We start from the raw sequence: 27,559 nt of genomic DNA on the forward strand, positions 1-27,559 counted from the left end.
GGTTTCTTCGTGGCCGTTTTATACTGTTTCCTGAATGGCGAGGTTAGGGCCGAGGTGTCCAGAGCCATCAGGAGCCAACGGCTTCCTCGTTTCCGTCCCAGATGGCTTTCCAGACCGTCGACGTACTCCGGAAGCACGTGCAGTTGCAACGTAGCCAAGATCGACAGACGCTCGAAGAGGCAGCGATGGTGGACGAGCCCTTGGTCCCTTCACGATAGGGATGCTCGACGCTCTACTCACTCGACGGCGAGTACACAAGGTGTCTCCTCTCTATCCTACGAATCCTGTTCTCTGTCTTTTATGCTCGAAACAAGCGTGTCCTGTTGCTGTTCATCTTTGTAACAATGATGTTACGATGAAATAGAGTGATATTACAATTAATTTATTGTAATATTAATATTATAGTAGAGTGTCGGTTTGACCCTTCGACTAGAAATTTTCTCCAATTTCCTCGATATTGGGATCAAAATGAAGGTGTTTATTAAAGGTTGGCGATGGAATGGGATTTTTCAGATATTGGCACGCGAGGAGGTAGTCTAGCGAGCAGTAGAGGCTACCTGGAAATCGCAGGAAACGGACAGAGTGCACTTCCGGGTAACCAAAGTCAACGAAACAGTCATTCGCCACCCCTCTATAGCAAGTACACGGATCAGTCGTTGCTTTCATTCTGCTCTAACGTGAGTTCTTCTTACAACATTTTTCAAGTCTTTTGATCATTATTTTGTTCTGTTGATCGATTTCAATGAAATTTGTAATTAAAGCGCAATTGGAAATGTAGAAAACCCATATTTAGAATTAAACTCCTTCTAATGAACATTGAGGGGTGGTTTCGTCCTCTAAATATGAAAACAGACCAAAATAAACAATAAAAGTAAAATAAAAGTAAAAAAAATATCTCAAATATTTAAACTTTCAAAAAAAAAAATTGAAACATGAACACCAATAGAACTACCTTTGTAAGCGACACAATAATTTCATGTATCTATCTCCCTGTCTAAGTCTACTTCGAATCCAAATTGGGCCTCATTCGAAAAAAATGTTCTACCTCAAATTATCCATGTTTCTTCTTATAAACAATTTTCTATCTTAACCCCCTTGCATTATAATTATTCGCAATCCAAATTTTCTAATTTCGGAAGCTATTTCTATTATTCAAGGATTGAAATTATTCCTCCCAAAAACAAAGTACTTCCGCTTGAGCTGTCATTGTCGTAAAACCTTCAGCACTTCGTTCCTCGAGCCGCTTACTTTTCGGAAAATAAATTTTTCCATTTTCAGCCACCCTGTAAAATTTGAGCGCCTCGAGTGTAATATTTTTCTCGCTCGTAAAACGAGGCGAGTTTTTTTTTTTACGACTTGTAACATCGCGGAACTGGGAGCACCCAGTTATTGGAGTTTTTCAAATAAAATGGAGTTGTCGGGTCGATTGCGTGTCCTTGAAATAAAATGATGGTTCAAGTATGGCTCCTTACAATAACGAAGGTGCGCTTGTCGCGAGATTAAATTCGTGGTCGCTAAATGAGGGACGTAGATTAACTATGGAAATTTGTAGAAGTTTGCAGGCATGCACTTGTGCTATTCTCTAGCGACACTCTCCTGAAATTATTTTGCTACGGTATATAGTATACCATCGTGCTTTTCAATTTATCCAAATTCGTAAGAAATGTAATGAAGTAAATTCTTCGTTGCAGGTCTCAGAACTGACCCCATGCACAGGTATGAATGTTGACAGAGTACGCGACCATCATCGTTGGAGCGACTCAGAGTGTTGTCATTTAGCTTACGAGCTGCACAACTTGCACCACGGGCCACCATGAGACTTCATAAACCACCGATATAGATTTAGTACAATCGTTGCATACCAAAGACGAATCACCACCGACTGATCAATGAAATAATTCAAATTTAACACTCTGCGCTCCAGATTGTTTAATTCCAGTGCATTTTTGTAGAGTCACGTTCGACATGGGACTACGAAGGGGAAATGCATATGAACATTTCGTTATTTTTATTGAAAATACACAGACACTGTATAAGAAACTTATATTTTAAACTACATGTGACTTCTGTGTTTTTTGTGTCACTGTGAACTGATGGTACGGCGTGGGTCGAATGTGAGCGTAAGTTTGATCGTTCTGGTCAAGTATTAACTTGTACTTTCTTATTATGTGCCTGAGTAATTTAAACAGTTGTAACTACATTTATATTTTTTGATATCATTATGTTGTACCGTAATGATATTTGGTAATTGATAGGAGAACTTGTGGATATACAACATTAAATTAAGATAAGAGCAAAATATGGAATACAATTTTTTCATTTAAAGCTTAGTTCTCACTAGCACGCTTTAATACCAATTACCAAAATTGTACGTATTTTTAAATTATTGGAATATATGAGGCTAGAGAATGTTTTGGTATGTCAGAGTATGTTTCAGTTTGTATAGAAATAATATATATATATATAGGTATGTATATTTACAATGCAAACGAATTGAAAAAATAAAGGAAAACAATAATGAACTCACTCGTGGAACAGTTAAAGAAAATTAAAATGAAAACATAAATCCATCTGGCTTCCCTAATTTATGTGATAATTAATAATAAAAAATGAAAATTTCCTTTATCTTTTCTATAGGTAATCAGAATCCTAATGGCACCATTTAAACTGCTATTAATTATTCAACTATTACAATTAAATTACTACTAATTAGTAATTAGTGTATGAATAATTAATTAATCTGTACACTCTCTGTAAATTACAACTGATGAATGTTTTTACTATACATATATGTGCGTGTACATGTGAGTCTGTGAATATATATATATATACATATATATATATCTGTCAAGGGAAATAATAAAATTTAAAATACTTTTACATTGTTTTTATTTAAGAAACTAATTATTTCGCAACTGTATCATTTTTACGATACATCTGCTTAAAAGTAAGTATTTACATTATTACTTATGGCATCGTTGCATATTCTAAAATCTCCTAACAATAGCAACAAAGTGATGCAATATTTGATTTCAGACTTTTATAAATATTTTACAGTTATTGCATCAATTTATTTAATTGTTTGGGAATTACAATTTTACTGATTTTGGAAATCTACTCATTTTTATAGGACCTTTGTTTTTCACTTAGACTTGTGGAGGAACAAAATAATTAATGCACAATTTTGGAGACTATTCACTCGTCGAATCAGGAATTATAAGACTTCAAGGTTGTTGTATCGGAATGCATACCTAAAATCGTGACCTGAATCGATCATTCAACAGGCTCGTTTCTGGAGGCTCGCTGGAAAAATAAAGAATAAAATGTTAATTATCGAATGGTAACCTACAGAAAGGAAATATGTGGCAAATTTTAGTTATAAATGAAATAAATAATAAAAGTGAGGTAAGTAGCTTCGTGAAATACAGAAAACCGTTTTCAAAAATAGTTTTTCATGCTACACAGAAAATTATGAAAAATCAGAAAGAAATTACTGGAAAATGCTGGAAAGTTTTCTAGAAAATTCTAAACCTGGAAAATTACTTTAAAATTCTAGGAAAATCTAGAAAATTACTGACAAATTCTGGAAAATCCTCTTACCATCCAGTGACGTTTTCCGCGGCATCGCATGCACGAATGAGGTCGTTGAACGCATTTCCATCGCCGCAATTTTGCAATCGTGGTCGACCATTCACGCAAACATAGTAACGCTGGCAGTCATTTGAACTGCGATAGAATTGTGGTCCATTCAAAAACGTGTCCTCCACATCCGGGCATCGGAAACCTAGATAAGCTATAATGGAAAATGCGCTTTCCCTTAGATATGTAAGCTCAAATTGTAAAATTAAATTGCGTAAGCTTGTGTTAACGTGGATTATCGTAATAGAATTGAGAGTTGTTTTTTTTTCTAAATTTTATGGCGATAGAATTTAGCATGAACACTTACAAGGAATGTTAATAATCAAAAATGGTAAAAATCTAAAAAGAAAGCTTTTTTTTTCTTATTTAAAAAAAAAAAAGTTATTCATCAGCTAGAGAAATGAATGCTTAAGAATGTATTCGATAACTACACACTTTGAAATTTATTTTTGATATAATTGATAAGAAGAATTGCTTTCTTCTTTCACATTTGAATCAAGTATCGTAAAGCATTTCGTTTTCCATATTTAGGAAAACTTTTTCAAATTTTTTAATCGCTTCACATTTTTTCTTTTCTTTTTTTTTTACCTTCAGCGTCACAGTCAGGAACCTGATCGGGCCAGTCGCAGCGGTAGCTTTCAGGGTTGAAAGCCAACCCTTCCGGACAGTCGAATATATAGCCCCTTCCGTCGGCACAGTTCATGAACTGGCCGCAGTGGGTACTGTCTCCGACCTTGAAGTATCCATATTGATGTGGACAATCTTCTGTGGGCTGTGCAGGCTCTGAAATGTCAACAATAAATTGGTGTTGACATATTGGTGCTTAGGAAAAAGACCGAGAAAAGGAAAAGAAAGAAGAAAAGAAAAAGAAAAGGGGAAGAAACGAAAGAAGAAAAGAAAAAGAAAAGGGGAAGAAATGAAAGAAGAAAAGAAAAGATATCGAAGAGAAAGACGAGAATAAAATTGAGATAAAAAAAAGAGAAGAGGACAAAGAAAAGGGTAGAGGAGAAATGAAGAGTAGAAGTGGAAAATAAAGAAGGGAAGAAGAAGAGAGGAAAAGAATTTCTGTCGACGATAAACGCGTCATCGTGAGAATGATAGTGGATAGAAAGGGAATAATCGCAAGGTACTAACGGCGAGATGGTCTGCCAGTGCAGTCGACGTCAATGGGATAACCGCAGGGATAATTGAATCTGGCTTCGGGATTGAAAAGAAGGCCCTCGGGACAAAACTTCTCCTCGGCGATACCGTCGATGCACTCTATGTAGGCGTCGCAGTGAGAAGGAACAGGGAAACGACCGTTCCTCTCTGGGCACGATGCCTGCGAAGTTTGCTGTGTCCTAGAGAGAACCTGATCTAATTGATTAGTTTGTTCAGATCCTGTGAAACGCTGATAGTGGCTCAATGCTGGAACAGAAAGAAAAAGTATTTTCGAAGTATATAAAATTCCTTAAGCGCCGTCTCCTCGGCACTAATTCAAATTCCAGCTTGAAAACAAAGCAAAAGAAAAACAAACGAAGATTAAATTGAAACAATTTGCAACGTTTACAATTCCTTAACCACCGTCTCCTCGACACTAATTCAAATTCCAGCTTAGGCGAAGCCTCCGAAATACCGTAAAGCGAAATGTCATCCCCTCCTAACGTATACAACCCCCTTTCCGACCTGATATTTCGCGATTTGCATTTTTTGAACGACCAAGGTTCAAGCCGTGAATCCCACAAAGCACAGGTGTATTTCGCGATTGGAAACGCCGTTCGGTTGCATAATGCAACACATCGAAGACATAACCGGTCCGCGAGCGTGCACACGCTTCACGACGAAGAGGCTCTCGGAGAAAGTTAGGCGATATGGTTTGACCTCCGCGCAGGCGTCGCGCGCATTAGCATACCCGCCTTTCGAAACGCGTCTGGTTTGTGGCGCGGGCCAGAATGAACGGGTTGTTCGTCATTCCCCCGGTTTCCGGAAGCTATTGCTCGTCCTCAGGCGCTGAGATCATTTTACCGAATTTACGTAAGCGGTTATAAAACGCCTGGTAGATTTCGTTCTCATTGGTGAATTCAATTCATCGAATCGGGATGGCTGCTTGCGATAGGAGAACAGTTGCGGTTTGGAAGTAGGTGTTTGGAAGAAGAATCAGGGTGTTTTGGGTTCGAAAATAACGATTGATCATTTTAGGGCCGACTAAATAAATTGAATTTTCACGGGAAATATCGAGAGAAATAATAATTTTCTTTCAAATTGCGTTGTGACTTTAAGAAGACCGAGAAATATTAAAATAGGCGGATTGTACCAAGACTTGACAATTGCTGTCATTCCTAAACGAATACAGTCACATGGTGCCACGAATCTTAGACAACAGTTCCAATGTCCTATTTTTCTATATTTAAAAACACATTGTTGTAATTATTCAAAATCGATTACTAGGCTCGGCTTTGCTTTCTCTAAATTATAACAATCGAAAAGTTTCGACAGAATTAGCTGTCCCTAAACGATCTAATAGTCCCAAAGATCTAACGATCTCCTTCCAAATTATGACACAACTTTAAAACAAAATCAAGAACCATCAAAGCAAACGAATGCGCTCCAAAAGAAGGTGTCATAACGAACTTTGCTTGCTGGGCCACACTTCGACAAACGTGCCTAAAGTTGTGCAACAGACAAAAATGATCAGGTTTGTTAAAATTCATCGCCAGACGTACCGAGCCTGCACTATTGAAATATTCAGTATTATCAGTGACGTCATTGCGTCACGTTTACGAGACACTTGAGAACAATCGTTATTCTTAATGAAGTGCGTCGTTGAGAATTTTGTTCCATCTTTTCCCATCACGAAATATGCTAGGTGAATAGAAGAGAATAGGTGTGTGGTATATTCAGCAATGGGGAGAATTCTGGTGGACTTTGAAGGTTTCAAGAAAACAAGTTGGATCCTTATTTTGTGATCAGGATGCGATAGGAGACGGTAAGCGTTTTTGTTAGTGGAGTGGAAGAGGGGGAAGGTGGTCCAGGCTCTATCAGAAGGAGAACCCAGATACTAAGCAAGTTTGATGAAATCCTTGAGTGGTTTGGGTGAAGAGGAATGGTAGGAGTGAGACTTGGCAATTGCCTTAGGTAGATAGACTACGTGGACGATGCTCGTGAAATGTTAAGCTGTTTAAATAGATGAAGACTTTGAACTTCATGAGAAGGAACGTTGAACTGAGCCCAAGGAAAAATGGTAGGGAAACTACATAGTAGGAGCCTCAAGGAAACTATAGTCTTCTTTGCTATCAGGAGAACCCCTATATCTCTCTCAAATGAAGGTACCAAAAGCTATCAAAGCTTGAAATGTTCGATGCAATTGCTAAATAATCTAGATAGAAGAAATGAAGAAGAAGAATGTTTCAGAAAAATGAAGACTGAAATTTATGAGGAACGTTCTACTGGGTCCAACAATTTCATTTAATTCCCTGAACAGTACTTTTCACCCCTAAGAATATTTAAATACAAAATCCACTACTAGATCAAAAGGTTTAACGCCGGATATAAAAATTAAAATTCACTAAATTTATTCTCGCTTGAAAATTAAAATCTCCCTGACACCTCGTCTTACCATAAAATTATAATTTATAATAATAATACGAATACACTTTGCTCCTACAGAATAAACCTAACCATCGCCAAAGGATCAAGAGCATCCAGTGATTGATTACTCTGCATACTAAACGCACTAATATTGCTATCCACCATTCTCGTCAGAGATTTCGTAAGGCTCTCTTCGTAAGATTTCTCTTTCACGAAGAAACGATCACTACATCGATTCGTGGATTTACTCACAGGCAGCGACCGCGATCACGCCGCAGGTAATCACCAGACGAACGTTCGTTTTCGAGGACATCTCGGAGCTCGTGGTTGTCCCGCTCCCGAAACCAGCACTACAGTGTCGTCTTCGCTTCCTCGCGAGCTTTTATCATCTCAGGTAACCTCAAGAAGAGGAGAGGAGAGAAGAGACCGTGCACCCACCACCTCGCATTGGGATGAGATTCTGTTGATTGTTTATTTTTTTTTTTTTTTTTTGTGATAAAAAAGGAAAACAGGAAAGGTTCTTGGATGAGGATGTTTGGTAGATTTCTGGAGGAAATTTTGGGATGAAATGGAAGAGAAGGTATATTGTTCAGGGGTTGAGTTGATTAAATTCATTTGTTGACGTGTTTTTAGTTTGTGGAACATAGCTGGTGTTAGGTGTGTTAGCTGGTGTTAAGGGTTATGAATAGCAGATTATTTGAATACATTTTATTTACATGGGATTTGAGAATTTTAGTATAAAATTTATATATATGTAATATTAATATTCAAAATTTTATATTTTATATTAAAATTCTCAATATATATATATATATATATTATATTAGTGCAAAATATTGTACAAAAATAATAACTATTTTGTATATTTGTATTTATATTCAATATTTATCTTTTTATAATGTATGTTTTGTCAAAATATATCTTTATGTATAAATGATCATTCCAATTATTATTTTATCTTTAGAGACATTATTTTAAACAGATTCTCCAAGAGGTATTCGAAAATTGCGGAAGGAAGAAAGAATGTTCGTCGTTGAAGGAAGAGGAGCAAACGGTGACGAAGAAATGGCAGGATGATGCAGGATTTACGCAATATTGAACGAAAGTTCCAGGTCTAGAAAAGAAACGAGAGCCTCGGGCATCGCAGGGACCAGAGCCTTGACATTTTCTTCGATTCTTTCTGCGTCTCGAACGTTCACGGATCTTTTCTCCGTGCGACACAAGAAATGGTTGCGAGTCGACGACCATAAACGAAGGAAAATCAAGTCGATAGCGGGCCTGTAACGATATTTCTATTCACAATGAAATACGAAGGTATTTTATATATAATCCTATCGTGATAATATCAATAAGGTTGTTGGACAAAAAACGAAATATGTGTAGATTAGAATATTTAAAACGTAAAGACTAATTGGAAAAAAAGTAATAAAAGTTTATTACCGGTCAAAATTAGAAGCTGTAATTCTTTTTCTCTGATTTGTTCCTCGAAGCTCCTTCCAAACGATCCTTTGTGTCGATATCCAATCGATTCGATAACGTTGTATCGAATTTCTTTTACGACTGATTCTTTCTGTATCTTAACGAGCTCGAGACATTAAATTCACCTGAATAAAAATCCAAGGCAAAGAGATTATCATTGCTTGATAGTTATGATCATTACCTAAGGAAGTGAATTATTGAACATTAAAAGAAAAACTGAAAGGAGCATGAAATATATTTAAAAAAAATTCAATGTTCTAGAAAATAAACATTCTTGAAAGATTGAAAATTCCGGAAAATCGCAAACAAAAATTATGTGCAGGTTCAGACTTTCATAATGAAAGACTATGGGGTTAGTTTCTGAATAATCACTTTTATTTTTGATCCTTATCAATATTAAACAACGTAGTTACGTAAGGGTATATATATTACATGGAAAATTCTGTCCTTCTGGTGCGCATATATCTCTTCAACATGCGGTTTTCCCGAGAGAAGAAAACAAATCATAAGATATACACCGATCACTTGCACTCTCTCTCATTCTCTCCCTTTTGCTCTGTTTCACTCTCACCTTCTCGCTACTCATACACTCATTCTTTTCGCTACTCTTCATCCCTCGACTAATCCCAAATATCTCGTTTCTAATTTCCAATTCCAAATTTCCCACTTTCTATTTCCTATTTACCTTTTTTTTTCCATGTCCACTTGATGCCTTCAATGAAAGTGTAGACATTTTTGAAAAGTATTTTGTTTTAATGGAACTTTAGTAGATCTTTGTCTCACTGATACGATTGCAGTTGTTTTGCAGAAACAATTGTTTTAGATGACAAGGATTCAAATATAATAAAAGAAGAAGCGAGAAAGCAGCGAAGACAATCACTTAAGATTCATTGACAATAGTATCTGCGTCTTGAACGAAGCGATTAACGTGGTATGAGATATCTAAGGTCCAAGGAGTCTAGTATTCTAGACTCAAGATCCTTCGTCCAAGATCCTAGATCCAAGATCCAAGAACCAGAATCCAAAGTCTAAACTCGAAGGTCCAATAGAAATAGAATGAATAGTTTCAGAGAATGATAATACCATATTACTTATTTGGAACGATACCATTTGAATCATTTCACCACTGATTTCATCTTCCTTATTAACTTTCTACCTCCTCATGTTCCTGAAAAGCGTTCAAGGTTCATCCTGCAGCCACACAATAGGCCATTTCCTTTTATACAAGAATTTGAAATGCTAACCAAAAGAAGCAAATAGCAATACGTCGCGCCAACATTCTATTTTTCGGCCCCATTTTCTTTGATATTTTCCAGTGAGAGGCTCTCGAGACTTCTTCCAAGAAACAACAAAAGAAATCCCTAGCGATCTATCGTTGTGCCATTGAAACGACCAATTAGCAAAGAAGGAATATTGTTTGAAATCTTGAAACGACTCTCAAGGTTTTCCAAAAATATTTCGAAAATTCATCAGAAGTCTGGGGAATTGATAGTCTCCAGGAAGACCCGAGAAGTCTACAAGAAGATATGGATCGAGCTCGATGGAAAATTCGTAGTCAATTCGTTTCTTGGTCGAGGAAAGTCTAGATATGTAATAGGAAAGTCTAGATATGTCAATTTCAGAGAATCGCTTCTGCATTCAAATTCAAAGGGAAGAGACTTTTTCTACGTTGAAGCTAATGTACCAGGGAGTATCATTGTTGAACGTACTTGCATAGAATCCATTTTCTACGGAGGTTTCACTTTTGACATTAAATTAATCCCCGGGACTCGAAGAAGTGTCTTTGATCGCTTCTCTGTATTTTCAAACGTCTTCTTCGTTTGTTATTAACGGGCAAGTGTTTTTTTTTGTTATATACTATGTTAACTTATGGTTTGAACAATTCAATGGATTACTGGGAAATGGAAAATATTGTCACTTAAATTGCCTCAATGGCTTAACATTTGATCTAGCTGCTAACAGTGGATTGGATAAACTGTTAGACAGAGTTGGGGAGTTCAGTTCATTCATTTACGTTTACAGTGTTCCATTTCCCTTTTCCCATTTCTACTTCCCCTTTCCCATTTTCTTTATTTCCACTTCTAATTTTTCATTTTTCCTGTCCCTTTCCTTATTTTCCATTTTACTGATTTCCCCTTTCTCTAGCAGTAGCAATCCATGTCGACGTTACAGGTAGTTAAGATTAATAACTGAAAAGCCTAATGCAGTAGCCTCTATGGATCAATCGATCTCGATCGAACCATCCTCATAAAAAGTATCTCGTCATACGTATGTATAATACATGTATATAATATATAATATATATAATATATATATATATTAGAAAATTTTAACAGACGCGTTAATACTTAAAGATAAATATATAGATCAATCTCGAGCATTCTCTCGCTACATTCTCTCTACAGTCTCACGGATGCCATCCCTGCAAAAGTTGCAGATTGATATGTGAAATAGATCACCGATCGATATGTAGATCTGAGAATAGAAGAAACGGAGAGACGCAAAGTACGTGGGCTGCCACCCCTGGAAGCTGACCTGTCTATTACATTTCCCCTTCGAGAAGTTTCCTATTTCTTTTCTGTCAATATCGGTTCTAGATTTCTTTCCTTATTCCCATTTCCATTTTCCTTTTCCCTCTTCCTATTTCCACGATTTTTTCCGCTTTTCTTATATCCATTTCGCTTTTCCTTAGTCTCTCTCCCCTTTCTCGCTTTCCTTCTTTCCTTTTCCTGCATCTCCTTCCTCTTTCCTTCTTCCCTTTTCCATCTTCGCTTTCCCGTTTTCCTTTTCCCCTTTTCTCTTTCCCAAATCCCATTCAATAAGAAAAATAAATCTATCATACAAACAGTAAGTGTGCAAATACCTGTTTGACTCTCAAATTATCATTTGTTTCACTATTATATTTCCAAACATCCTTCCTGCGTATAACGAAGCCCTAAAATATGTACATACTTCTCTCTCGCAGGCAGCTAATCTCAACGAAATGAAATTTCTGTGCAAGTTTCGTCTAGGTATATACATGTACGATAAATACTAAAAACAATTACACGTAAGGGGCAGTATCGGAACATGATGAACATATATTGGAACATAATTGATTTTCTTCCGGTAATTTGAATCTCGAAGCGACCTCCCGCGGCACCCAAACGTACTTGAGCCCTTCCCAGTGGCGTGAGAAAGCAGGGGACGCTGCAACCCTTAAGCGATCCGTGGAAAGAACCGATGGAACGACCAATGTGGACAAACGATCTTCATTTCCCTTAATCGTTAATCGAGGTAAAGACGCACGCAAGTTTACAGTTAAGCTTAGGTTTAGGATTACAGTACGTTACGCTAAACTTCCTTCTTACGGGAAAGACTAGATTTAGGCAAGTTAAATATATTTTTTCAAGTATTCTTTTTTTTGTAGACTTTTTTTTGATAATTTTCTTCGTTTCCTATCGATCCACTCAGGAACGAAATTTTTCAGTTTCATGCTAGTTCTCTCTCTCTCTCTTACACACACATACACCCACATACGCACACGCACACGCGTTCACTTTTCCCTCTTTACTCTCTCTTTCTCTCTCTTTCTTTTTCTCTCGTGACTAGCGGTACGTTTAAACTTATCTCTTAGCAGTTAAAATGCTCTTTTGGAAAACACAAGTTTCGCCTTATGCTAGGAATGATAATGGTCTCGTCATTCATCCCCCATCTTTCATCCCCTGCAGCTTTTTTTTTTATTAAGCATTCCGTTCTGTGCTTCGACGACTCTGCCTCGTCAACGACGATACCCTCCCCCCCCTTTTTTTTTAATCTCTTTATACAACTAGGATAATAAATATTGCCGCGGAAAATTATTTGCTACATTCGTCCCGAAAACAGTAGTCAACAAGTACGTCCCTGTAGGAGGCTCGCGGATACGCCGTTTTGCTTTGGTTTTAAATTAATTCTCGAGTGCGGGACCGCGACTAGGCACGAGGACACCCTTGAAATTAAATTAACGGTAAGTACGTTAAACGAGTTAAATTAATTATTTGGTCGATAATATTCTTTAGAGAATAGTGTCATCTATTTTAAAAAGTATAAGAATTTTTATAGACGAATATTTCCAATTGCAGAACAAATATTTTTAATTCTTATAATTTCTAAAAACGTTGAATTCTTAAAATTTTTTTTTAATGTTTTACATTTTTTAAATTCATCAAATTCTTTTCTCAATTCTATTTTTAACTCACGTAATTTTTAGTTTCTCAAATTTGAATATGGTACTCATAATTCGACTATCAATGAACAGCTGCAATCTTCAATTTTAATTTATTTAAAAAAGTTTGCAGCACCCTTCAAACGCTTTTGAAAAAAATTCAAAAATCTATTTTACTAGAAACTCCAAAAAAATCCAAAAAAATGTTTTACACTTCAAACAAATAGATAAAGGGTTCTGTTATTGAACCAGGTGTTGAAATGCCTAAGCACGGCCCTGTTCGGAAGAGTAGGTGATCGGCTGAGGATCCTGAAGGTGCATCCCTGGCAATGATCGATCAGGATTGATTGGAAATTGACGTTCTCGTTCGCTGAGAAGCGAAATCTGTCAGGGAAGCTCGGAATTTCGAAGCAGCATTGCCTGATCGATCATCGACCAACATGATGACAATTTTCTATGAAAAAAGGACTCAGTGCGTTTCTGATAGTAATTGACCTCTAAATGAAAGATTATCTGAACAGAATAAATATTCTTGATGGTGGAAAGCAAAATGAGCTTTAAGCTAAATGGAAAGCTACCTGAGCTTTGTGCTAGGTGGATTCCCTTAGAAGGATAGCTTAAAACCTTTCCCATTAACAATCTATAGCTGAAGGTACTAAAGGAACTATGGATCAAATAATATCCAAACACAAGTAATATTATTCATAGTGGAAAGCTACCTGAGTTTTGAGCTAGGTGGATTCCTTTGGAAGGGAAGCTTAAAACCTTCTACCATCAACAATTTAAAGTCGAAGGAACTAAATGAGCTTTCGATCCAATGATGTCCAAACAAAAAAAATTTTCTTGATGGTGGGAAGCTATCTGAGCTTTGAGCTAAATGGAAAGCCACCGGAGCTTTGAGTTAGGTTCCTCAGGAGGCAAGTTTAAGACCTACCACCACCAATAATCTAAAGTTGACGACACTAAAGGAACATTGTATCAAATTATGTTCAAACAACCCGAATTTTTTCGATGGTAGAAAGCTACTTAAGCTTTCAGCTAAATGGAAAGCTACCAGAGCTTTGAGCTAGATGAATTCCTTTACGAAACAAAAACTCTCGACAGTGCTACTTCAAAAACTACCCCAGAGCTTTGAGCTTAGCCACATCAATATTCAACAAAATTATAGGATAAAGGCCTTCAGTATATCAACCTCGCCCTCTCCCAATTTTAAATAATCACCACGCCTCCCAACTGTACCATTCCATAACGGAACATGAAAATCCAAAGAGAAACAGGATGATGAACCCTCCCAAGAATCTCTTTCGAGGGCCCAAGAAGATAGACCACCACTCTACTCTCAAAGAATCCAAACGCAACGTAAGACACCATCTAAAAACTTATCGCCACTGCTCTCCAGTTCTCTACCCAACTAAAAATACAAAACAGTCTCTCGAAGGACCAACGCTACGTCTCATCATCTTTCGATCATGATCCAGAGGCCAGGGCCCACCGCGAGCTCCAAGGGTCATTTATTCGCCGGCGAACATTCGATGCCTGTCAGGCTTGCGTAATAATTTATCTTATATCTTCAAATATATATATTTGTGTGGATTTCGTTCAGCACTCAGTCGTCCCAGGTGGGGAAGTTCCCCTGATCGACGAAGAGTGGCTGGCCAGTAGTTGTGGTTGGCCTTTGGCTAGGTGTCCCACCGAAGTTCGTGCTGCCGAACACAGGCTGACCGAACGCGTCTAGCTGTTGGCCTTCGTAGATGTTGCGATCGGTCGTCGAGTAGGACGACGGATGCTGAGGTTGTTGTCTTTGAGTATCCGTCACTGTCAGCTCTATGTTACCTGCTGTCACGGACTCTTCTTGGGTCTCGGACGCGCTGGCCTCCTCCAAGCTGCTGTGCTTGATGCCGTAGTAGAAGTACATGATGAAGCCTGGAAGGGAAGAAGGGATTAGATTTCGGGGGTTGCTGTGGAAGTTTAGGTGGATGGTGAAGAGGTTGGCTTAAATGATGACGCAGGGACCATGAGGTACTAGATCTCTGCGCACTAGGTCTCTGGTTAATAAATGTTGATAGTGTTAGGTAGTAGCTAAGAGACTCGCAATAAAAGCAGTTTGATTGAAATTTTGTATCTTTGGATCAACTGATAGATCTTAAGTGGAAAGTTAAGGTAAAGCTCGTAGGAAGTTGATCGGATACTTCCTCTTACCAAGTATCATCCACACTGTGAATCTGACGAGAGTCAAGATGCTCAGCTTGAAGATGAGGTATATATTCACGGTGACAGCGATCGCAGGGACGAATGGCAGTCCCGGGGTCATGAACATCATGCTGTTCCTGAAAGATTTCACTGTTCAGATATCCTGTTCATATAATCCATTCTCTAAGCGTTCCGTTTGCAAATGTATGAATTGTTTATTATGGTTACCTGTTTTGTGGCTTTCTACTGATGGCGAGCAACACTCCAATTATGGCGAAGAGGAAAATGAACATTAATAACGTGGTGAATGTTCCCATGTTTCCTGAAAGACGATAACGAATATTGTTCATCGTGATACCTAAGTGATGGTACCAAATAAGCAACTAGCTCACTATTAATTATTATAATATTACTGGTATTAAATATTAAGTATAATAGTATCATAAATTAATATATAAATCAAGTAGTTTGACAACTCACCCATGCCACAAACGATAATCAGATCGAAAATTAGGATCAGAAGGTAGAGAATTCCTACTAGCTTCATGACGTAGCGTCCAGACGCCTCCGTCGCTGGGCCTCGGTCCACCCAAGGGAAAATTGCAGGACATAGGTACTGTGCTGCCTGCAATGCAATATTTTTTTATGAAACTTTTTCCTGTTAATTACAGCAGGAATAAATAATATTGAGTTATTGTCAACATGTTTGCTTCGGGTGATGTTTGAGTTTTATTTAAAAAATTATTGAAAACGACAATTCCAGACGTGGTAGATACATATATTTATTTATGTTTGACAGGGATATACGTCTCTTCTCAGGCGTGAATAATTTGTTCTGTTGCGAACATTTTTTCCCACAATGTTTCTACACAATCTCTTACGTTTTGTGCAGAGTGAAGTATATTAATTATTTTAGGTAAAACTTTTTGCCTTTCGGGGCTTGCATGTACCTGAAGACGGCGCTGAAGATAATTCAATGGCGGCCCTATTATCGGCGTTGTTCCTGGATATTGATGCGCGCTTCCGCAACTGGACGCTGCCGCAGCTGCGTGTACGCTTCCGTAGAATTTATTCTCGGTTCTATCGCTGACCAAATACTGGTCATCCTTCCCCAATCCTACTTCGTCCTCCTCTGCTCCGTAAGTGTCGTCGGAGTCTGGCGAAGAGCTGTTGGCTCTCCTCACTCGTCTCACCTAATATCAGCGTAAAGTCATTCAAACCCTAATAATTACTTATCGATATTTTACAAATTCCAATCACCGAACATTTCAGAACGATATTTATTTAAACCCGATATTGCCATTTTTAAACATAAATAGCGTAATTTAATTTTTCTATAAATAAAATGGAATAAAATTGAGAATAGAAATTTAAAGAAAGAAATTTGTGATACAATAACTGACATTAAAGTTCGCAGATACAATTTATAAAATGAAACGTTTTAGGGATTATGATTAGAGGGACATCCCACCATGATACGTTGGCCATTGTTGGCCGCTGCAAGCTCCGATTGCGACGCTTGGACAGTGTTCAGAGCAGTGGTCAATTGATCAGGTCGAAGCTCCTTGCCGTAGGTCACTTGACCGTTTCCCTGAGTTTCTTTCGTTGGCGTTCGACAAGGCGTCTTCAGGCTCTGCGGTAGGAGCTCCACCAGGTTCGTGGTGTGCGGCTGGTAGCGCAGGATCAGCACGCAGGTGGACACCAGGGTGTAGGCCAGCAGGGTACCTGAACATTCCGGTAAAATTTAGTCAAAATTCCTAACAATTCATTTGATTTATCTGGCGGACAACGATTTCAATTATGGCAAAGAAGAAAGTGCACTGACCGATGGACATCATTTCCACCAGGACCTCGAGCTGGATCAGCAGGGCGGCCATTGCTGCACACAAACCGGAAGTGAGTGTCGCCAGGGCTGGAGTGCCCGTTGCTGGCCACACTTGGGCCAGACTCCTGAATAACAAAACAGATATTTAAAAATTAACAATTATATTCGATTAACAATTCATCCGATTGAGTGATTGAGTGTTCCGATTGATTCTTTTAATTTCGTTACTACGTATGATGTACGTGTGTATTTATGGAATATTCGTTGTGTTGTAATATACAGGGTGTTCCATTTAAGGTGACCACCTGAAATATTTTCGTTGCCTTAAACAATATAAACAAAATTGTTCCTATAAAAACCTTTCAGTGTCAAAAGAGCAATATTATCGTCTGCGTAACAAATATTTCAAGGGCATATTTTCCAAATGTCAACAATAGCTTTTTTAAATAGGATGAGGTACTTTCATTATTATAATATCGTTGCTAATAAAAAGACAAATTTAAGTGTTATCCCTTTTCCTACTGCTATATTATTGTTTATATCGGTTACCTAAATATAAGGCCATCCTGGGCCATGGCGTAGACTATCCTAGGCATGGGGAACATGGTGCCGAACATGGAAACCGTCAATCCAGCCAGAGCACCAACCGCGACGATGTATTTGCATTTGTAGGCTCCAACCTGGCCAAACATCTCCACCAATGCTGAATCGTGATCCACTTCATCGTATGGAACTGAGAGGGAAATAATTTAATCGTCAACTGATCCTCCTTCAGCTTGATACTGTTAGTAAATGACTGGCAGGACATTGTTGAAGGGAATAATTGAAGAAGAATAATCAAAGGGGATCTGTTGATATAGACCCGAAGAGAATTGATCTCATTATCAATTGGCTCTTCTCCAGCTTCATAATTGGCTGGTATTAGAATTTTCTGAGCGAAGTCAATCATTGCCACTGGTACAATTCAGAAGATTCTTCAAGGAAATAATTGAAGAAAAATAGTCAAAGGGGATCTTTTGATATGGACCTGAAGAGAATTGATTTCAATTCAATTTGCATTGTTTTGTTATTTTTTTAATTCTTGCAAGTCTTGGCTTCTGGAAGAAATTGTTTATTTTTATTTTGTACAAGTGAGCACAGATTGAAGGAGAGCACCTTGGCGTTATTTAAAAGCATAACGAACCGTACAGTGTCTGTGACAAGGGTACGAGGATGATCACTATGACGTAGAAGGGTGACCAGGGACGCGTGAAGACAGGTCAGGGACGGCCAAGGACCTTCTGCACGTCAGACAACACACGTCAGGGGAAATAATCGATCGAAAAGGCACTGATTAACGATTCATAATTAATTACACGTAATTATCAGTCATTGTGTTCCAAGTATTGACTCGGAAACATCGTTAATCATATTAATGATATACAATTCTAATAAAAGTAACATCGAATGCGTGTGATAAATTTACATTGTTTCTTTCTTTTCGTAATTCATTACTATAGTAATAAACAAACGTAATTGTACACTATTATCAATGAAATTGACGACAAAATGATTTCACTAATGAAGAGGATGTATGATAAAAAAAATTAAAATAAGAAATGAAATTAATAAAAATATAATTCCAATAAAAATAATAACTTTGAATGATCAACTCGTACTATTCTTCTTTTTTTTGTAATTCAATAATATACCGATACAAATTCTGATTATACGTAAAATCGATGAAACTAATGAAAACTGATTTGGTCTCGTCAAGATGAAAAAAGAAAAATATATAAATTGAACCGAGCACAATAGAAGTGTGAGTAACATAAAGGATCGTAACTCAATTTGTGTTTCAACAAGCATCGCTCACCAATCAGCGTCAACATCATGCTGCTGGTGACGTAAGCGATGAGAATTATGAACAACGACGAGACTATCGCGAGGGGGATGCTCCTCTTGGGGTTGGTCGCCTCCTCGCCGGTGGTTGCTATTATGTCAAAGCCGATGAACGCGTAAAAACACGTCGCCGCACCGGTGAACACCTGGAATAAACGATACCTCATCGATTAGGATTCCTCGTTGAACTGTGCCCTTGAACTGGCCAACTACACGTGCAGGCATCATCGTCGATACGCTTAAGTATCGATAAAACACATTTATTTATTTTACTTCATCCCTGATATGATATAATAGTTTACAGTTTATTATTCATGTCTTTTCTTTAAATGTATGCATACATATGCATACATATACATATACAGGGTGGCCTACGTAACTCTTAACGGCTCGATACCTTACTTTAAGTAAGTAAATCATTATTTTAAATAGGCATTAATAATATTTAAAATATTGAAAACAAATAACTAACGGATGCAATCAGATGAACCGAGACAGTCTTTCAATGTCTTGAAAACACTTGTAGAGAAAATATTATTAATTTATTGTAATAACTCCCCTACAAGTATGTCTTTATTAAATAAAATAATATTATCGATAAAAAAAATGTATCTTCGTATGATCTTCCTAAAAGAAGAAACAGAGCTTCTTAATTTTAGTTTCACACTTTTCCCGTAGAAGTAAATCATTATAATAATATCGATAAAAGAAATTTATCTTCACAAGATCTTCCCACGAAACGTTCAAAGGCTCCTGATTTATGCTTCTCATTTTTCCCAATTGAATTAAAATTAGGAAGTGCGTTCTCTGGAAAGTTAAATTCCGAATGGATTAAAAAAAACGGACAGAGTAGATTTTCCATTTCGGACAAAGGCACGTCCCTGGAGCAAGAACTACCTGAAATGGTCGTCGTACCAAATGTACTTTCTTCTCCCTCCTTCCTATTTAATTTTTCAAGGCCCCTTAACGCTGTTATGAATATCTGATGCCCTCCGTTTCCGTCCAGCCGAAAGACGGAAGCTTGGAGTGGAGACTTAAAGTAATACTTCAACGAGACTCCAGAACGTGGGGAATCGCGTTTCTATAAAAGTAAAGGACAGGAGAAACGAAAATTGCAACGACCTGTGGAACAGGATTAAAGTAGAGGCACGGTGAAGATTTTTTGAAAACTTTCGGGGGTCGTGTTGAATTTTTATTTCTCAATTTTACATTTTTCAACTATTCTTTTTTTTTTTTTTTTTTTTTTTAAATCGTTTGCATCCCAGAACCGAGAAAATAATTACACTCTCGGTACAAAGATTTCAAACATTTGAAGAATTAAAATGAATTGCACCGAGACCCGTTTGTCAGGGTAAGGGTCGGAGGAAACGAAAAGCTGAGATTGCTGAATCGAATTGAGGGTCACAGAAGGTGGTGTTCTACGTCGGCATTGGAAACGAGATAAAAGGAAAACCGCCCTTAAATTTTAGCGGTGGTGCTCGACGTCCTCTTAAAAGGAAAAAAAAGTGAATGGTGGGAGATTGCAGCGTGACCCTGTAGTATTTCGCTACCGCAGGTCATGAACGCCTCTGCGTTCGCTGCCCACGCACCCCCCACGTAAAACCACAGCAGAATGAATACGCTCGTCAAAGGCCACTGGCGCTGCCCCGTCTCCTCGAACCATTCACTATAAATTGCCTTTTATTCAGAAGTGAAAACACGGGATGGAAATCACCAATTGCTTCAACGATGAACGTCATTTGGCGAGAGAAAAACGAGTGAGGCGAACGTTCGGAATTAAATTTATCCTTTAGAAGAACATTGCTGACTGTGTATATTAGGGGGTGGTTTTTATTTTAATTACTTTTACGTGTTATGCATACTCTAAGTACTTTGCGAATACATCAAGAATATTCCTGCAAAATTTTAGCGCATTATTTAACGTCAACGAATTCGATACAGTCTTCGAAAGTTTCGAAAGGAATTCAACACTTAATAATTATTTACCAATCAGTTAAAAATTATTGAATTATGTCAACGTAGCAGGCTAACGTCAACTCCTTGGTCTCCTGGTTATGGCGGTTCTAACCACAACTACGATCCCCAGTGAATAATACGTATTGTCACGTTGAGAAAATAGACATAAATAAGTGTAGTAGTATAATTATAATCAAGCATAGTTCATTAATATACCTTTGGATCGAAGTAAATATTATTTTATTTCGTCCACAATGTTATTTTTATTCAAAGGACCTTCCTACCGTTCTGCCTTGCTCTTCATTATTATTTATACATTTTTTTTACGCTATCTGTATCGTACTTTCTCAAACAAATTATGAATACATATATACAGGGGTGGGAGTCAGTGGGTTTTCACGATTATTTATCAATTTTCCTATTCGTTCTGTGTATATATACTTGAAATTACATGGAAACACTTAAATGTTTGTTTACTTTTAGTTAAAGATAACAAGGAAGGAAACGATGGAACTCGCGAAATCAATGAGTTATTTCTTCCCATGGAACAATATTATTGTTAGAGGAAGCAGACAGTTTTCTACCAAACCTTTGTTATTTTACGACGACTATTAACTGTGTCGACGATTTTTAAGTTGCATTGAACATCGTATGTGATTGAAATTTTCTGCCACATTTATCTCAAAAGTTAAAGATGGTAGTAGGCTATTGCTTATCAGGCGTATTTACGAAACGTTCAGAATTCTGTCTATATTGATCGCAGAGAAGACAACGGGGGTGGAAAATGCCATAAAAGTCCTGCAAGAAGGCACAAACGAGGCGTTTAACCTCTGACCGTCATCCATAACGTTTTCTTCTTCGCTATACCTGTCAAACATGATCCCAAGTCTCAAGATATATTTCCCAAGGTGTCTCGACCAACTTTCCAGGTAAAAATAACCAATTTATTTTTATAATAATCTGGAATATCGAACTCTTCCGAGAGTAGGATTAATATAAGAGAATATCAAATTTTTTTTAGTAAATATAAAAATATAAACCACAATTAAACTTTCCGAAATTACTTCAAATTATTAAAATTTTCTCTAATGTGTAATTAATTGGCCTCCTAAAGTATTAATTATGCCTCCTCGAGATCTTTCGAACTAGGTCATCTGAAAGTTTGTTCCTAAGCATAAGACTTGCCCGAAAGAGGGTTGTTTTCCAAGCAACAGGGTGTCCTGCATCACGCTCTGCTTCTGTGCGATGGAAAAGCACCGAGGTTATGAAAAATTTAAGCACTGCGAACATGTAAGACCACTTCCGTGGAAATATTTATGCCACTTGGTCGATAAACACGCGACCAGGAGTTGTGGACGAAAGGGAAACGAGCATGCGAATAAATTAGGAGACGACTGACTGATGTTTCCCGATTAAAAATTAAAAGAATGTGAAATATTCTAGCAGCACCGAGATCAAACGAGGAGGAAAAGTTAAATTTCTGAAGTTCCGTTGAATTATTGAGCCTTAAAATATTTAGTTTCTTTCAATTTTCATCACTTTTCCTCAATTTTCTTGAGAGTCCGTCAATTTCTTTCAATTTTTTAGTTTTCTTTAATTTCTCTCAATTTTCATTCAGTTTTCATTTGTTTCTCTAAGTTGACATCAGTTTTCTTTATTTGTCCACAATTTTTATAAGGATGGTTCAGTTATTTCGTCTTATTGGAATCTAACAGCTATTTTCCGATACAACCCTTCAAACACAATGGAACTTCAACAGTTCTTCGCATTTATATCCTCGCTACAGGCAAATCATTAATTACATCTTCGAAACATCTTCTAAACCATCCACTATCAACACAAAAATGGTACATCGACCCATTCTACTGTTGCTCGCAAAAATCCCACCCCTCCAGGCAACGTCTCGCTCTAATTCCACCCATGTCGGCGCCGCGGAGCTCGGATTCCTGCGGAGAGTGAATTCGAATTCCGTTTCCCTCCCCTCTGTCCACCTGATGCACCTCGGTTTCGACGTTGAAGCCCATCCGGTGCAACAAGTCCGCCATTGTCCCGTCGGACCCGCAAAACCGCGAGCAGAAAGCTGCGCTAGAGGGTTGAACACAGAGAACGAGGAAAATGTCACCGCGACGAAACGGAATGTCTCTTTGGTTTTCTCTTTCAAAATTCTCTGTTCAGATTTTTCCTTCCTCTGTCGGTAGCTCGTTGTTCATGGAGGATGGAGTGAAATTATAGGGCTCGGCTGGGTAAGGAAACTAATTAAATTTGTGAATTGGCAAGAGTGACTGACAAGAGGGATTATATAATTATTCGGTATTAGATGATTCAATTACGTATCGATCGGAGAAATCATATAGGGTTGTTTAACTGATCGGAGGGATGGTATAAGGGTCACTACCTGATCAGACAACTGTTTATTTAATAATTGGTACTTACACCGCTCCAGTCGTAGGGAAGAAAGCCCCTGTGCTCGGACCAGTTGTCACTGTCCACGTAAAACATTCCCGCCGTCATGATAAACACCCAGACCGAGAGGTTGATGACGTTCAACACGTTATTGAACATGAGGGATTTTCTGACGCCCGCGGCCATCAGCAGCATCATCAGTATGGTGATGACGAACGCCAGGAAATCGGGTGGTCGACCTGAATCAGAAAAGAAACATTTCATGCTTCAGAAAATGATGTCCTGTATACATAAACGTATATCTGATCAGACACGGACTACAGCGTTGCTACCTAATTGATAGAACGAAGGCAGAGTAATTGAAATAAGATCTCACGTAACAATGAAAGTGTAGGGTTCGAGACCCGACGCTAAGAATAAAGTCAAACATGTTTGTTATACTAACTTTTATATGAATACAACTTACTTGTAAAGAATTTTTGTATATATCGTTAAGTACCTAATGAATATTTTATATTACTCGTTGCAACATCGAAACATTATTAAATGTAAATATCAAGTAGTTAACTAAATTAAATTTGTTATTCTTCTAACATGTTTCAAATTCACTCATTGTGTGTATTAATATCGCAGCCACCACTGAGTAATATCTTAATTTAAATTTGCACAAGATAAGTACATAAATCGAATCTGTTTTTCCCCATAACAGTTGACATAGCAGGGAGTGTAACCGATCCGTGTCGCTAAACACGAATGCCCACGAAAAGTGTCACCCGCGGCGAGCGTGTGTTAACAAAACGGAACGTTCCCTCTAATATTTGCCTCTGATTTTCCTATTAAAATTCTGTCCAGTACATCAGGAAGCGGAAGCGATATAAATCATCTCCCAGCTTCTGTCTACGAATGGTATTTACATTTATTTATAATGTCGCGGGGGAACGTACATCCAGGTTCCAACATTTCTGACGTGGAATGTGGTTTCACTAACTGGGGTCGACTTCAGGTTCTGTTCCTGTTAGATTTTGGTACTTTTCGAAGAATAGTAGCTCAATGTCTGAAGTCAAGGTTACACAAATCGATGCCGTTGTCAATTTTCTATAGAGATATTAAATATTAGATTATATTACATGGGAAATGATAGAATAATAGATGATGGAATGGTAAAATGATAAAATAGACAATTCATAAAATGGTAAAGTGATAGAAAATGATAAAATGGTAGAATGTTAGAATTACAGGATGATAGAATGGTAGATTGATAAAACGATAATATAAAGAAACAATTTATAAGAACAATATAATTTATTACATACTTGTAGATACAGACAACTTCGTATATCCGGGTATAAATGTCTTTCGTATACACGAGCAGAAATTATTTCACATATCAAACGCAAAAATTGCATCACGTATCCTTGTAGAATCTATGTCAGTTCATAATCCTCAATAATTCAATAATAATTAGCCAAATCACCAATTCATGCACCAATGAAAAGTCTCGTGTCGAAAATTACCCGCTTTACCAATCCGCCCCCAAAACTTCTACATTTGGTGACATAAAATATGCATGAGAGTAAAATATTCAAGTGTAATCCACAAAAACAGAAAACAGACGGTGGATATCTTCTCGGCACGGAGACACGAATGAAACATAGCTCCTGCTGAACACGTTAAAATATGGGCCGAAGTTTCATCGTTCCCACGGCGGTCTTCGACGCGCGAAATAAAACAGCATAAATTTGGCGACTCTTTCACGACAGCCGTGGATGTCTCGTTAGTCGTCGAAAATGAACAAAATTGGGTTTCGTTAATTAACGCTCTCGACGACCATTTTTTTTTTTTTTTTTTTTTTTTAGTGGGATCGATTCTGGAGCCTGGTATCAAATTTGAACGTATCGACGATGAAAACAAAAAATGTTTCGTAAAATATTGCCACGATCGATTGGGCCGTGCGTCAAAGGACGACTGTGCTCGAAACTTTCAAACGGATGGGTCCAGTCGGAACGAGTTGACGCTTTCAGGGGCTGCGGGTACTCGCGAGGGCTGAATTTATTGGTTCGCTGATTGTGGTGAACTTCCACCAGCGAATGTGCGCCACGGGTCAATAATTACATGTTTATTTATTATGACGCGAACGAATTAGGAGAAATAAATGGACGGGGTTTAATTAATGTAGAAATAATTCGATATAATTTTAGTGTGTCAACGGCTAAAATTTTGTTAGTATAATATCAACGAAATGGAATTGAATTAACGCAGACATAGATTGATGGAATTTCATTATAAAATGTATAGAAACGATTCGATAGAATGTAATTAATAACAAATGTACACCGCAAGTCTTTGAATGAAATTTTATTTATTGTGAAAGCGACTAAATCGTATCTATTTTCAACGTAATTATTAGTTATAATTTTAGTATGTTATTCGTTAAAATTCTTTTCTATAACGCGAACGAGATTATAGAAATAAATAAATGGAATTTAATTAATCTACAGGCACTTGACGAACGAACGTTTGAAATTAGTATCGATAAAAAAAAACTGTTCTTTGAAGTACGTTTCCAATAGAACACATGATACAAGTTATTATAAGAGACAAAGCTGAAAAAGAATTCGCGGTGCAAAGGATTAATGATACGTTTCGTGGTATCGATATGTTTCCACTAGCAGTTCCCAGGTAAATCCAACGTTTTTCTTTGTTCCCTCGTAGCGCGATTGATCGTCCACGACGTTTTATTTATTTCAACCTCCTCCACCCCATGTCTATGATACCTCACCGAGCACGGTTTTGCGTCTATTTCCCAGATATGGATTTTACTGCATTCCATTTCACGTTCGTTTCGCTGGCTGCCGCTCGCCCGTTCACCTGTTTCAGGAACGTTCTGACGGTCTGCCAGCCAGCACAAAGTGTTTCTCATTCGGGATTTTATTACTATTTTTCCACTGCGAGATATTCATTATTTTTTTTTGTTTCACCGAAAAAGAAAACAGTAGATTCGACTGCTTTCATAGCGACACGTCTTTCGAATCACGTTTAAAGCTCACGGTTAGATATTGGGATATTTTTTGAAAATGGCGGAACTTTCGATTGAAATGTTTATAGAATGCGAGATAAATTATTAATAAATGTTAGTTAAATTTATTATGTTGTAAAAGATATATAATATAAATATGGTGTATTAATAAAATTATGTGAACCATATTATAGTTTTTAAGATATTATAGAAAATACATAATATAATGGGAATATAGTGTATCAATAAAGTTAAATGTATCATATTATGATTCTCCTGTATTTTTCTATAAACTAATTCAATAGACATATATTTTAATCAATCTAATCCTATGTGACTATCATTTTTCCAATTGAAATTTTGTATACATAAATAAATATACATATGTATATAGCCTAACAAAAATACCCTAACATACATAATGAGTTATTATCTTGATTATACATAGCAACTCTATGTTCAGTTGAACCAGCTATCGTGCTCTAGGAGGAGAATGAATGGACTGCTAAATAATGCAATCAACTCGCCTAATTACATGGCAGTGTGTTGGTGTAGCCCAGGTGTCCTGATCCATGAGCTAAATAATTGGACCGCAAGAGTCAGGTCAGTTAGCCTGATCAATGAACTGAAAAACTAGGTCACAGTGTCAAACCAGTTGCTCTGACCTATGAGGAAAGTAACTGGTCCAACGGGTCAGACCAGTTGACCTAATGCATACGTGGAATACAATTGTCATAAAAATTCTGTTCTTGTGCGACACATGTTTTATTATATTTGGTTATTGTGTAAATTAATTGAATTATATTAAATGGAAAATAATTTTTATATTTATGTATATTTGAAGTTGTATTATAAATGATCGTTGATTTTCAATCAAAATTTCATGCAGGTAAATTTAAATATAGACGAGCAATTTTATAAAATGAATTTATGTAAAATGTACTATTCGAAGAATAAAATAAATTAAAAAACTCATTTTTGTTAAATCGAATTTTCACTTTGATGGAAAATTTTCTATATGTTTTTCGAAGTGTACTATGAGATCTACTGCGAAAAAAAGTTTCAATCAAAAATGCTCGTTATTAAGAATGTCACGAATTTTTAAAAATCAGACAATTCTTTGTATGATTTTTCCCCCAAAAAGAATTGAAGAAAAATAGACTGTTTTAATAGTTCGATATTCTCGAATTGGCCTCGTCAGGATCCGTCGATGCGCCGCGAAGTGAGATGTGTACGTATTACCACTCGTCAGACAGCTTTTTGGGATCGATGGGGCGATCAACCGTCCAATTGTGAAATCCATCAACGTGACCGTCGATGGTTCGACCATCCCCATGCCAGAGAAGCAACAGATGGTCGCGATGCGGCAGGAAGATATTAAAATGATTTTAGGAGGACCTGGAGGCGTTAAGGAGTCGAG

The 27,559-nt window shown here is 37.3% G+C and overlaps 3 protein-coding genes across 13 annotated transcripts in view; 1 reads left to right on the forward strand and 2 right to left on the reverse strand.

The window, feature by feature from the left end:
- LOC128895278 (parathyroid hormone/parathyroid hormone-related peptide receptor-like) overlaps window positions 1–2,834 on the forward strand; it is a 38,358-nt gene extending 35,524 nt beyond the window's left edge. For 3 of the 5 annotated variants that reach the window (XM_054157741.1, XM_054157740.1, XM_054157742.1), the window contains exons 12-14: window positions 1–259; window positions 514–677; window positions 1,692–2,833. In XM_054157741.1, coding sequence (XP_054013716.1) covers window positions 1–259; window positions 514–677; window positions 1,692–1,817 — 549 coding nt within the window. In that variant the 3' untranslated portion in view covers window positions 1,818–2,833. Of the gene's footprint in view, window positions 260–513; window positions 678–1,691 lie in introns of those variants that run through there. The other 2 variants (XM_054157743.1, XM_054157744.1) reach the window with 2 other exon arrangements.
- A 110-nt stretch (window positions 2,835–2,944) lies between these two features.
- On the reverse strand, window positions 2,945–7,936 carry LOC128895292 (protein obstructor-E-like). The gene is made up of 5 exons (XM_054157776.1): window positions 7,459–7,936; window positions 4,774–5,046; window positions 4,228–4,422; window positions 3,601–3,793; window positions 2,945–3,303 (listed from the first exon to the last, which is right to left on the reverse strand). The coding sequence occupies exons 1-5, from the start codon at window positions 7,517–7,519 to the stop codon at window positions 3,252–3,254; spliced, it is 774 nt and encodes a 257-aa protein (XP_054013751.1). The 5' UTR covers window positions 7,520–7,936; the 3' UTR covers window positions 2,945–3,251.
- Window positions 7,937–13,338: 5,402 nt separating this feature from the next.
- The window catches only part of LOC128895272 (cationic amino acid transporter 2), a 49,547-nt gene continuing 35,326 nt past the window's right edge, over window positions 13,339–27,559 (reverse strand). For all 7 annotated transcript variants that reach the window (XM_054157723.1, XM_054157722.1, XM_054157724.1 and 4 more), the window contains 10 exons: window positions 23,154–23,362; window positions 18,739–18,910; window positions 17,433–17,616; window positions 16,884–17,008; window positions 16,530–16,783; window positions 16,009–16,251; window positions 15,539–15,683; window positions 15,287–15,380; window positions 15,068–15,195; window positions 13,339–14,791 (listed from right to left, as the gene is read on the reverse strand). In XM_054157723.1, coding sequence (XP_054013698.1) covers window positions 14,475–14,791; window positions 15,068–15,195; window positions 15,287–15,380; window positions 15,539–15,683; window positions 16,009–16,251; window positions 16,530–16,783; window positions 16,884–17,008; window positions 17,433–17,616; window positions 18,739–18,910; window positions 23,154–23,362 — 1,871 coding nt within the window. In that variant the 3' untranslated portion in view covers window positions 13,339–14,474. The remainder of the gene's footprint in view (window positions 14,792–15,067; window positions 15,196–15,286; window positions 15,381–15,538; window positions 15,684–16,008; window positions 16,252–16,529; window positions 16,784–16,883; window positions 17,009–17,432; window positions 17,617–18,738; window positions 18,911–23,153; window positions 23,363–27,559) is intronic.

The sequence above is a fragment of the Hylaeus anthracinus genome, unplaced genomic scaffold (assembly GCF_026225885.1).
Source record: "Hylaeus anthracinus isolate JK02 unplaced genomic scaffold, UHH_iyHylAnth1.0_haploid 5, whole genome shotgun sequence".
In the NCBI taxonomy this organism is placed as follows: Eukaryota; Metazoa; Arthropoda; class Insecta; order Hymenoptera; family Colletidae; genus Hylaeus; species Hylaeus anthracinus.

Excerpts from the sequence above, each read along its gene's own strand:
- LOC128895292 (XM_054157776.1), bottom strand. The coding sequence starts at position 7,519 with ATGTCCTCGAAAACGAACGTTCGTCTGGTGATTACCTGCGGCGTGATC. Across the intron at positions 3,794-4,227 it reads TCCTGACTGTGACGCTGAAG|CTTATCTAGGTTTCCGATGC; the intron begins GTAAAAAAAAAA and ends TTTCCATTATAG. Across the intron at positions 3,304-3,600 it reads GCGGAAAACGTCACTGGATG|CGAGCCTCCAGAAACGAGCC; the intron begins GTAAGAGGATTT and ends TTATTTTTCCAG.